This window comes from Camelus dromedarius, chromosome 3 (assembly GCF_036321535.1).
Source record: "Camelus dromedarius isolate mCamDro1 chromosome 3, mCamDro1.pat, whole genome shotgun sequence".
NCBI lineage: Eukaryota > Metazoa > Chordata > Mammalia > Artiodactyla > Camelidae > Camelus > Camelus dromedarius.
Window position 1 is genome coordinate 51,430,880 of NC_087438.1, and position 12,552 is coordinate 51,443,431.

Sequence of the window (12,552 nt, forward strand, 5' to 3'; positions counted from 1 at the left end):
AGGAAGCCTGTGATATCGACTCGCCTCCAAGTTTAAAACACACCCGCAACCTTCCACCTCATTCTACCGAAGAAACAGCAATTTTCACTACTAGATAGTTTGGGGGAGTCCCCTGAGCACATGGCTAAATCTGAGGTTAGCTCGAACCAAGGATGGACCCTGAGAAAACCAGAGCAGTCTCGCACGGGAAAGCCTGAGAGGCACCGACCCGCAGCCAGGTGGCCCTGGGCACTCTTCTCCCCCACCGGGAAGGCCCAGGTATCTGAAGCCTAGCCCACCTCCGCGCACACAAAGGGCTGAGGGCCGCTTTCCGTCGGCCATGAGGCCTAGACGCTAGGGGAGGAGCCCCAGACCTTGGGAGAGGAGCCCCGAGCCTTTCTCGTCCACCGCGTACCTGGGGCCGGACGGGCTTCTGGGCGACGCCGGAGGGCAGAGCTCCCGGTCCTCACGCTTTCTTCGCAGCGGTCCTTCCTCCTGCCCAAAGCCTCCCCAGCAAACGCACGCAGCCCGGCGAGGGTTGCCATCCCCTCCTCTGTCGGAGGGAAACCGCTCACCTGAAAAGCTTTTATCCACTCTCGGGCTCTGCGTTTAACGCCGGCAGCTGCGCCCGGCAGCGGGCCAAAGCCTCGCGAGGCCTCGAGCTCGCGTGAGGAGATCACCGCTCGGCCTTCTCACTTCCGGCCTGCAGGCCGTAGACTCCAGGCCGGGCCTGCCCAGCCGGATGCTGGGTGTGAGCGCGCTGCCTAGGTTGCTGTGCAACCCGGGAACTGAACCTAAGCCTACTGAAGGGCGGACGCGTCCCAAACGCAAAGATCCCGCCAATTAAGCGCGAATTGAGAACCTCATAGACGGACTCTCTTCCTCTCTCCCCCGCGAGACCCTTCCGCCATTCAAAGTCACACCAAAACCCATCGTTCTCTCCATATCACATACAGAAAATGATTTTATTTTATCCATTTACATTTAACGATATAAACTTGTCCGGAAAAGTCAAATAATATGCTTTATATTAGCTCAAACATTTATTAAGAAAGCCAAATTCCATAAATAAGCACAGACAATAAGTTAAAACAGATCACAAATTGACCAGTATATAACAAGAATGCTTTATCTACACAAAACATCCTATTTCACATGTTTGTTCATTCTTCGAAAGCGCTTCTGTTCTCTGGGTTTGGATTTGACCAGCACATGCAGAAAGAGCTGATTGTGTTTCTCTGTACAAAGTTGCAGGGTTGTAGATGTCCGAGTGCAACCATCGGCGGCCGGCAGGGGCCAGGGCGGTGGCCGAGGGGCACGAGGGACGACAGGACGATCACAAAACAACCAAGGGCACAGAGCAGCGAGGAGAGAGAAACGGAAAAAGGAAGCAAACAAACCCCAGTCCTGAAGGATCCAGAAAAGAGATGTGGCTTTTGCTTTTACCAAAGGAAATTTTTCTTATATGTTTATTTTATTCTTCCTTATGAATACTTAACAAAATGGGTAAGATCGCCTCTTCATCACATGACTGCTTTAGTCTACTCCAGCCACCCAGTCCACTGGTATGTTCCTCCTGAGAAGCCTTCCCTTCAATACCCTCACACAGCTGTGCTTAAGAAAACAAAAGTAAGATCAAATAAAAGAGTTCTTTTGCAAGCTAATAGAGGGCTGCATGGATGTGACTGGGTAGACAGGACAAGGAACAGATGGTGGGAAAGGAAAAGAAAGGATTTCGGAGCAAGAATACAAGGATAAATCAAACTGTAATCATTTGGGCCCTCAGATGAGGTGATTGATAGCAGATGCTTGTCCTCCTTTAAGACAAAAATCCCTAACATTGTGCTGTCCCTTGAACACGTCCGTGTGTGACCTAGGTGCACTGTGTATGTGTGTGTGTGCTCGTGTGTCTGTAGTGTCTGAGAGTGCGAGTGTGTGTGTTTCTGCCCACAAACCAGTCCATTGGTGTCTGATTTCAGATCCTGAGTCTACTCCCTGGTAAGTAAAATGGCGGGAAGGATGCTTTTTGCAGGGCGCGGGAGGAGGGGCGTGAGGTGCGGGGGCGGGATGGTGGGGGAAGAAAGGACCGGAGGGGAGGCGGTGGGCGAGGGGGTCATAGGCGTCTTGTTGAAAGTGTGGATGGGAAGGCCGCCAGTCAGAAGGCCGTGAGGAGGGCGCGAGCACAAGGAGTGCGAGCGAGGAGGCCAGGGGTGGCGGGAAAGGGTGGGGTTAGACGCTGGAGTTGGGGCGGTGGGAGGGGCTGGGTGAGACTGGGAGAGTCGGTTTGGGGAGGGTAGGGGAGAGCGAAATCAGGCAGAGGGGAGGCCTCGCGGGCTGGGGCTTGGGGTGAGCCCGAGAGAGTGGTGGAGAGAGGAAAGGACCTAACAAGACGTAGCGGAGGACGGGCGGAAACGAGGCTGAGCGCTGGGGCGGGCGCCGGGGCGGGCGGGACGGGGCGGGGCGCTCGGGCTGGGGCCGGGTCCCGGGCAGGGAGCGGGGGCCCGGACACGCGCCGCGTGGGCCTCGGGGCGGACCTGGGGGCGGCGCCGGGGGCGGAGCGGGCCAGGCGCGGCTGCATTAAGTGAAGCTCATGGAGACTGTGTGCTCTAGCGCCTTGCGGCGGAGGGAGGCGATGCTCGTGCCCCGCCACACGTCGCTGCTGTCCGGGGAGCTGCAGAGCTGGGGCGAGCCGGAGACGTTGCTGGGACCGGGGAGGGAGGCGGGCACCATGCCGGGGAAGGCGGGCTGGTAGAGGTGCGACTGCAGCCCCGCGCCGTTGGAGCCCGCCAGGCTGTTGGACAGGCCCATGGAGTTGGGCGGCGGCCCGGCCGCCAGGCTGCACTGGGACAGTGACTGTGCCATGGCTTGCTGCCTGCCCAGAGCCGGCGGCAGCGGCAGCTGCGACACGCCCGGCATGGCGGCCGCCGCCCAGCGGGTGTCGTTGGCGTGGAAAGAGCAGAGGCTGTCGCCCATGGCGGCGGCGGCGGCGGCGGCGGCCGACGGGAACTGAGGCAGGCCTGGCGTGGGCAGCAGCGTGCCCGGCGCGCGGAACACATTGGTTGTCTTCTTGCGCTTCTTCCACTTAGCACGCCGGTTCTGGAACCAGACCTGGAGCGGGCGGGACGGGAGACACACAGGGCACTGTTAGCCTCTGGGGCGGCCAGGAGAGGCAGGGACTTGAGCCTGGAAAAACCCGCGTCAGATCCACGCACTCAGCTCCAGGCTGAACAAGTGCTATCGGCCCGGCACGCCTCCACACCCAGCCACGAGTCAACTGGGGCCCCTTGCATCCACCGAGCACCAACTCCCGGGGTCCTGAGTGGTCGTGCCACGGAGCGCTTACACACACTGCAAACACTGTGCGCAGTGTTCAGCACGCCCCTGCACCCTGGCACATTCTGTGCGCTGCTTAGATGCACAGGTCTGCAGGCAGGCATGTGTCAAGACTGGACACACAGGTGTACAAATGAAGATAAACATGTGTACCCATGTGGCTTAATAGCGTGCCTTATAACACTGATGGGGTATAGAATTTTCAGAAACGCTGGAAATTTGGAAATTGATGAAGGGCCATGGATGACATGGCCAGTTTCAAAATCGAAAGACAAAGGAAAACCCCTAACGCCACGGATGACAGAGCGGAGAGGTTAATATAGTGATCCGTGTGGGAAAACGAGTGCCACTGAGCTACAGTGTTGTTTGGGTCTCCACTGTGACTTCTGATTCGTAGCGATTGGTACTACGGCCAAAAGTCTCCGTGCCTCATTCTCAGAACCCTCTAAGGGCACCTTTATCTGGGCTGTGCAGGTGTGCTTGAACCTGCTGCCAGAGCCCTGAGCCTCAGGGCCTTCAAATCTATTATTTTCAGGAACTTACTGAGGATCCCAAATAACAAGGCCTCCAATTCCCTCAATCCCCTCTCCCCCGACCCCAAGTCCTGTTTCACCTATAAACTAAAAGCAAATTTTCTGACCACTACAAACTAAAGGAGGTCAAGTTTAAAGCTCACACTAGTTATAAATCAAATTCAATTTTGCTTAGACAAACCCAGATGCCTTTCTAAAGGAGATGTGGTGATAAAATATACTCAAAATGAAAATAAGCCTCTTACTAGTTCTTTCTTAACAGTGACCCTAGAATTTCAGACCTTACCAGACAAATTTGCCTATGAATGTCAAATTCTCTACCACAGGGGAAGGAAGGGTTCTTCCTGAAAGATATCAAGTAAGCTGCCTGACCAAGATAACCTCCCCCCTCCCCATATTTGAATTTGATCTTTTAATTTAAAAAAAATGCCAGCATGGCCACTTGGCAAGTTTGCAGTTTAAGCAGTTTAACATCTAGTCAGTTGGAGGTGTTTTATATGTGTGTTTGTGTGTGTGTGTGTGTGTGTGTGTGTGTGCGCGTGTGTGTGTACCTCTTGAGAAGCCTTCCCTTCAATATTCTCACACAGTTATGCTTAAGAAAACAAAAGTAAGATGAAATAAAAGCATTCTTTTGCAAGCTAACAGAGGGCTGCATGGATGTGACTGGGTAGACAGGGCTAGGAACAGATGGTGGGATGCAGCCCAGAGACTGAGTTTCCTCGTAGAATTTGGCCTATACTGTTTGACCACCCTATTCATGGCCAAAAGGTCACACATTAATCCAAGCTATTTAGTATTTATTCTGCAAGCTTAAGTATCATGAGTATGAGGGTACCTGATCCCCTTCCCCATAAGCCAGCTTTGCACACCAGTGTGTTCACACCCATGCAAATGCAGAGACATTCTGTTTACCAATGTGAACGACATTGCAGTCTAGAATTTTCGCCCGCCTTTGGGCCGCCCTGACCTTTCTACCTTCCCCGTCCCATCGCCCACCACTTTAGCTTTCTCTGGTTTCTACCGTGTTTCCCACGTTTCTGCTTACTCCAGTGTCCGGATTGGGTAAAGATGCTGGGTCCTTTTCCTGCTAAAGCCCCTTGAGCTTGTGGCGCGGCGAATTAATGAAGCAGCAGGACCCGAGATGGTGGCTGGGATCAATGAGGCCTGCCGCGGATTGAGCTGTTAGCGACCTTCCTCGGAGAGTCACCCGCAGGAGCCCACAAAAGCACCTCGAGAACTGCTGCCACAGGTCGCTTTGGCTTCCCCATGCAAAGCGGGACTGCGAGAAGTAGACCGGATGGAGCCCTAAACAGGGACGGTGTCTCTGTCTGTGAGGTTCCCACACCTCACACTCCGCACCCACGTATCTTTTGAAACGTATCTATAAAGACCGATTCCTAGTCCCCTGCAAGTGTCAGTGATTCCCCAAATGTTTGGATGTTTGGGGCAGGCACGGGTTGGTGGGTTAGGGAGGGAGAATGGCAGATGTGGGTGGAATAGTGGGGAAAGAAGCAGAAAAAAGAAAGGGAGGAGAAATTGCCTCAAAGAATTTCAGTAGAAAATACGACTGCCAGAAAGGTTTCTGAATCTCAGGCACGAGCAGAAAAGAACAGCTGTTGAAGAACTAAATATTATAGAAATAATCGAAAAATCGTGCTCAATTATGTTTGAGGGTTAGTAGTCAAATGATGGCTACAAAATTTTTTATGTTTCATGGCTTACTGGGGTTGGGGAAAAAAATCTGCATGGTGTCTGAGAACCTCCGTTCCAAGCTATGATGCATATGTTTTTAAAATGTGAATGTTTCCACTTGAAAACTAGAGCATGACGGATTAAAATGCAGGCAAAACCTAAGGGAGATTTTGAGAATGCACAGATGACAACTCCAGGAAATATATTAACCACAGCCACGGCCAACTTTGTACTCAGTTTGAAATGCAGCTCTTCTCAGAAAATGCTTAATACAACAGTGAGAATCTAATGGAGGTTGGAATTTAAAAATCCACTTTCATGATATCTGCTGTTACCGTAATATAGACATACTGTAAATGTATTTTAAAATATATAGCCCGTTTAATTCCCCACCTATAAATGGCTCAGAAATAGAGAAAGAGAGGGAGAAAGAGAGAATATTACCTTTTTCCCCCTCAAAGCAAACGCTTTATGAAGATCTCATTGGAATCCAGCAAATGATTAATGTGAAGATTTGGGAGGAAATCTGGGGAGCTGTATTAAAGCCTAGATCTCAGGTTCATTTCGATCAGCCAGCCGTGAACTCTGGGCCGAATTCATTACACTTTAATAGTGCTGGGAGAGGAAGAAAATGCAATTTCTCATTCCATTAGAAAACTAGAAAATACTCTCAGCTTGTCCCCCTATTAAGATGTGGCAGGTGACAGGGCCATTCTGGGGGACACGGTCAATGGAATTACAGCACATTATTTTTGTTCGTATAAAATATTGAAAGGCAAGCCTGACTGTGCAGAAGTTATTTCACTGATTTGGTTTTTATGTAAATAAAATATTGAAAGTTAATTAATCCGTGCTAGAGACTAATGATTATGCTTATTATATTGCATTTGATCGCGTAATTTGCATGATTCTCGCATTGCTGCTTAATAAGCCATTCCAGGTTATAAATAATTCTGAAATTGGTTTCTAATAATGGCATGCTATAAAAGGAATGGTTTTATTACACTAGCCAGAAAAGAGGAGCGATATCAGACATGGAATTGGCCTCCATGTGAGTAGAGGTGCTTTAACAAATACTTAAAAGTATGATATATGCCAGGTATAGATAAAAATAAGTACGCTGGATCATTTAGTCTAGAATCAAAAAGTATCTTTTAAAACATACAGTTGCAATAAATTAAGTGTTTAGATCATTTTTAATCAGTGCAGTGGCCCACATACTGAAAAGAATGTGTGGCAATCTGTTAACTATAAAGAAAACAATGAAGTACTCATCATATAAGAACATAAACCAATTACTATTTAATTTGAATTTGGTCAAGGAGCAATGGTACAGTGAATTGTGAAGTAAATACATTTTCCATAAATTATTTTTGCATTACATTACATAATGTTAATCATTTTGAAATGTTAATTAAGAAGGTTATGTTGATCTGATTACTTTTTAAACTATGGAACATTATTTTTTTAAAATATTGAAATTGCCATTCTATTAAATTGTTCCTATCAGCAGCATCAAGCTATTATCTTTGGATGAACATTATGATAGAACAATTAAAGTACTTTGTCTCTTTCTTCTTGATTATTCTTTTGTGTACTTCTTGAAAATAACTGTTTCCATTACATAGTTTGTGTTTTATTTCATTTACAACTTTTTATATTAAAAGAATCACTGCCATTAACCTTTGGAAACCTAATAAAGTTTAATAGACCTCGTTTTCTTTTTTCATAAAGTCAGTTGTCCAATTATATTTTATTTGTGATTCTAAGTTCTATTTTAATTCAAACTAATTACTAGTATGTCTAGGTTAAGCAACAGCATTTTACTCTTTAAAATGAAAAATATTAGGTAGTATTTCTCTTGAGGGACAAAAAACAAATTTATGAAATTTGAACCTCCAGGATTTTAACAAGCCAGTATTATCATTAATGGTAATGGAAATATTGAAACTGTATATTTCTGTTAAGGTGTGAACTCAATTTCAGATTTTAAAAGAGATGCAAGGTTTAAAGTCTTTAAAGCATTAATAAAATATATCTTCATAATACAATTAACATGACTTTGATGCATAATTTCAACAGCCCATAGTTTGGGGCTTCCAGAGTTCACTAATGAAACCACCCAGACCTATATTGGGTAAAAATATTAGTCTACGTTATACTCTGTATATTACTTTATTAACTGAACCACTTTTAAGTCCCCAGTGATATTCATTTGCTAACGATTTAGAACAGAAAGATACCCTATTTTTCCAGGTTACACTCTCTTTAAAATGCAGAATGGAGACAGAAAAATTCAATACTGTGATTATGGACACCCTTGTCTCTTACTTGTTAGATCAAATGTAAAGTAACTGAGATATTTAATCTTTGATGTTTAAAATTTGTAAAATGGAGATCTCTCAAATTTGTAAAAGCAGCTAGAGCAGAGATCGACATCCAGGATAATGAACAGAAACTACCACGTCCAAGACAGGAAAGGAAGGTTTTCAGCACCCTGGATAGCTCAAGACTAAGCGCTCGTCTTGAAATTTCACCTCCAGCACCTACCCATAAAATATTTGATAAAATGTTTTCATTCTTTAAAAAAGCGGGAAAAAATCTGAGATTTACTGGGCTATACTTTTATTCCCCGATTTTCAGAAAAGTTACAGGTGTGATTTTCTAAGTTATATATAATTTGCAACTTGGAGGGTGGTTGGACGAGAACAAGGGGTCAGTAATGATTTCGTTTACTATCTGTCAATCTCTTCTGCCCCAAATGTCCTTTCTTCAAACCGGATATCTACAACAGAAAGCCCTCACTCCCCTCACCTCCCAAGTTTCCTTGGGAAAAACCAGGGCTCATAGGCTGTAGGGGATCGAGTCTCCATCCGCCCAAAGCGCATTGGTAGACCACCAAAGTTCAAACCCTTTGTAAACATCAGAGCGAGAGGTATTTTGCCAGAGAGCGGCGGGACGGTTGTTATGAAGAATAAAGCTACACCGTGAAACCCAGGTGTAGATCTTTTTTTTTTTAAAGACACCCATTTTGCCTTATTTACTCCCTTTTCATGTTTTCTGTATAAATGTTGCATCCTCCCATTTATCCAAACGCTTAAGACAAACTCATCAGGGGGGTAATGAAATACTTGTCAATAACGCCAGCTGGAGTGGATTGCACACTCGGTTTATCCTCCTGGTCGACGTGGAAGGTTGGCGACCCAGAGGTTCCCTTCTCAGGGAGAGGAAAGATATCTAGCAGTCGAACGATGCTGGCTTCTCTTTAGAAGAGTTTCTTGGGAATGTGGCTATACTGGCAGGAGATGTGGGCCCTGTCTGTCCATCGATGAGGCCAGTTTGCTGGCGGAGGAGCTAACTTGACCCAGGAACGCATAGGTTGAGAAAGTGCAGCCCAGGATCCCTTCAGCGGAAGGAAAGATCCCGCTTCCTTTGCCCAAATCCTCCCGCCCCATTTTTGTCTTCTACCCTGGTGCCCAAGCCCCACGTACCTGCACTCGGGATTCAGTCAGCCCGATACGCAGCGCCAGCTCCTCGCGCATGAAGATGTCGGGGTAGTGAGTCTTAGCGAAGCTCCGCTCTAACTCGTTGAGCTGCGCGGGTGTGAAGCGGGTTCGGTGGCGTTTCTGCTTCTGTTGGCCCTGCTGCTGGCCTGCTTGGCTGGGGTTCGGGCCACCTTGAGGCCCCGGCTGCTTGTCCGGGTCCTTTGCGCTCACCGCCAGCGAGGCCGGCGTAGAGCCCACGGTAGTGATGTCCTCCCCGGGCAGCAGAGTGGCTCCCTCGACTGGATCGGAGTTGGGCGCTAGGTCCCCTGGATGGCCCCCGGGGTCGGAGCCCCCCACTCCCAGCCTACACTTCACCGCCTCCCGGTGTCCCAGAAGCTCGGCGGCATCTTTCATACCTGAGGAGGCAAGGGGATGGCGGTCACTACTTTCCTGACCATGCCAGGAGGGACTGTTCTCCCCGCGCGGTCCGATTTCAGCCCCATCCTCGGCTCCCTCGGCACCCACCGTCGCCCTGTGGAGCAAACTCTCGGGATGCTCAGCTACGTTCCCCAGGATTTGGACAGCCAGGCTGGAATACTGTCTCCCGGCCTTTTCCCGTCTCTCCGCAGCGGTGTCGCGTAGTGAACAGCCCATGCTTTCGACTCCCCCACAAAGAAACACTCCCAGTCCCGGCAATGAAACATGCCTCGGAGACACTTTCATGAACCGTACCCCTGGCGCCCCAGGAACCCGAGAGCATACCCTTGGACCAGGAGGTGGGGGGAAGAAAAGAATAGAAAGAAAGAAAATGAAACGATTCCTTGCTTGTTGCCCCACCTGCTCTTAGGCAGCCTAACTCTACCTCCGGCCCTCAGCCGATTCCCTCTCATTTTCGGAAGATGGATAAGTCTCCAAGCCTTTCACCCCCCGAAATCAACCCAAATCAGCTCCGCCTCCCCCTCAAATCAGAGAAAGTGTTTGAGAAATGGAGTCACATCCATCAACAAAGATTCTCAGACCGGAAACCCAGAGCCCAGCAACAGAGACAGCATTAAGGAAACTCAAGTAAATGCTCTAGACATAACAGTGAATCAAACTTTAGAGAATTCAACTTTTCTTTCCAGAGAAATAAAAGTCACGTTCCTCTCAGCCATTGGCAATGCCGAGTCCTTTTGCAGGCCGGATGCCTGTGAGGATGAATTTGGCTTTTCTCCTTTCTCAATGAGCACATTTAGTAAATCCACTTCTATTGCAGCGGCTTTTCCTTCAAGCCAGATTTTTACAAATTCAACCATAGTTAGACGAGGAGGAGAGAAGGAGGTAGTGGGGAGAGAGAAAGATAGGAAAAAAGAGAAGAGAAATCTCAAATCAACGCTAACAGAAGAGAAAAAGAGAAAGAAAAACACCTCCAAACAAATTATCACGGGGTAGATCGCGCCTTTCAAAAAAAAAAAAAAAACTAATAAGGGGGAGGGGGAAGAGAAAAAATAAGAAAAACAAAAGTAACAACATTTCCCAACTCCTTTTTTGGATCTACATATTCCATAGATTTTTTTTTTAAAGACGATGTTAAATCAAATTAAACTTTAATGCAGCACAATTACTTTTAAAGAAATTAGTCCATTTAGGGCGCATTAAGATAAAATAAGGAACAAATTGACAATTTCCTGCCCGTGCTTCTCCTGGCTGCCCGGGCGAGAGACGCGCACTCACCTAGCCTGGCGTCCAGGAGGTCGGCGTGAGACAGCATCGCGCACCGCTCCAGGGCGAAAGCTGTTCCCCCCCAAATTTTAGCGGCTTTAAGTTATTTAAAATAGATATAAGCTATAAGCTACACGATATAGATATATATAGATCACCTAAATGAAAGAAAATTCGGTTTGTGGTTAAAAAGGGGGCTTCTTGCATTATAATGTCCTTTAGAGAGACGGGGAGGTGCTTAACAGTTGAATGAACCCGTGAGCAGCTCGGCGAGGGGACCAATCAGGAGGGCAGCCTGCAAATGTCAGCGCCCGGAGAGTCCCCCACTCCGCCCGCCCGCCCGCGCCCGCCCGAGGAGGCGGCGGCGGCAGCCCTGTCGGCTCCAGCCCCGAGCAGCTGCTAAAGCAGCAGCAGCCGCCTGGGCCTCGCCCTGGGCTTCTGGGCCCGGCCTCCGGTAGTTCTACTCTGCGATTTTCTCCAGGAACACCTTCCCTTCTCCTTGTCCTGCCCAGCTCGCTCCGAAATCGCAGCCCTGTCACTTTGAGCTAGGATCTTCCTGAGGCTGAGGCAGAGGCAGGTCAGGGGACAGAGCAGGGCATGACCCCCTGGTGACCCGAGAGTCGCCACGCCTGCGCGCTCTGAGTAACACTGGCCTGCCGCTGGAGCAGGTTTGCCAATTCCGAGCACAACAAGGGCACAGCGTGCCCTCCAGACCTCGCCTAGATTTCGCTGCCGCCCAGGGGGCCTGCGCCTAGCGTCCAGACTCTCTGGCTGGGACTCTGGGCCTACCGAGTACCAGCCCCGCGGCAGGCCTCCAGCGCAAAACAGGAGTCGACTCCCCCAGCGTTTCCAGGGCCCGAGGTCGGCTTCAGGGACCCGCGCGCTGTGCCTCTTCTTGCACTTGGGACCCTTCGCGCCCGGCTCCCGCTCCTCCGCCGGGCCCGCGCTTGCATCCTGGCCCACACCCCGCCCGTTTGGTCAAAGTTTCTAAGTTCAGCTCGGCTCCCAACTCCACTTCAGGCTGTAAATAAAGTTAAATGCTCTTTATTTTCCTCTCGAATATGTTAAACTACTTGAACAATTTAAAGTGCTTTGCACAAGTGAAGCGAACCATTTCTAATGCTCTGATTTTTCAGAGCCAGCCAACAACAAAGTTTAGATTAGTAATATATTTCTAACCAGAGTAATTTTCAAGATCATTAGGCATTTATGTAATTAGTGCCAAATCTATAAGCTTTTATTACGATTATTAGAGTAAAATCAGTATAAATTTGTACTAATTTACTACTGTTTAGACTTGGCTGTCAAGCCTAGAGGTTCTTATTGTAAATGATAACTGAGGAAATTAAGTGCAAAATTCTGTACCATTTCTGATCTGCTCCTAAACAATCCGTTTCAATTGTATTTGTAGCAGAACATAATGCCCTTTTAAAGTTATTTGACTTGTATTTTTATTTGCAAGACAAGAAAAATGCCCTCTATCCAGGCACAATGAAAACTGATATTTACTACTCTCAACTTGATTAACATTGATTTTTAATTCGAGAGTGATGCAATTAAGATTATTCATTTAGTGCAAATAAAGCTTCCACAAAAGGGTGGCCCTATGAAGTCTGTTTTAAATAATACCGAACAAATGGCTTTTTTTGTTTGCCGTCCAATTGACTTACACAAAACATTGGAAATGCTGCCTGAGAGCAGATGCGAAAGGAATTGTGTGTGTGCGTGTGCGTGTGTGTGTGTGTCCTTAGCTGTGGTGTGTGTGACAAGGACCAAGCAAGGAGACAAAGGAGGCAGCAAGGCGAACCCTGGGGCAGTTTTGCTTCCTC

General features: G+C 48.1%; 1 protein-coding gene across 2 annotated transcripts; it reads right to left on the reverse strand.

Annotated features, from left to right (window-relative positions):
• Nucleotides 1–1,009: 1,009 nt before the first annotated feature.
• Nucleotides 1,010–10,970, reverse strand: OTP (orthopedia homeobox). Of its 2 annotated transcripts, none has more exons than XM_031440976.2 (3): nt 10,736–10,970; nt 9,029–9,438; nt 1,010–3,087 (listed from the first exon to the last, which is right to left on the reverse strand). In XM_031440976.2, exons 1-3 carry the CDS (start codon nt 10,770–10,772, stop codon nt 2,557–2,559), a joined length of 978 nt encoding a protein of 325 aa, XP_031296836.1. In that variant the 5' UTR covers nt 10,773–10,970; the 3' UTR covers nt 1,010–2,556. The 2 variants fall into 2 exon arrangements, with proteins under 2 accessions (XP_031296836.1, XP_064337767.1); XM_064481697.1 differs by lacking the exon at nt 10,736–10,970 and adding an exon at nt 9,548–9,834 and having other exon boundaries at nt 2,556–3,087.
• Between the last annotated feature and the right edge of the window lie 1,582 nt (nt 10,971–12,552).

Excerpts from the sequence above, each read along its gene's own strand:
- OTP (XM_031440976.2), bottom strand. The coding sequence starts at position 10,772 with ATGCTGTCTCACGCCGACCTCCTGGACGCCAGGCTAG. Across the intron at positions 9,439-10,735 it reads CCTCCTGGACGCCAGGCTAG|GTATGAAAGATGCCGCCGAG; the intron begins GTGAGTGCGCGT and ends TTGCCTCCTCAG. Across the intron at positions 3,088-9,028 it reads TGACTGAATCCCGAGTGCAG|GTCTGGTTCCAGAACCGGCG; the intron begins GTACGTGGGGCT and ends CGCCCGCTCCAG.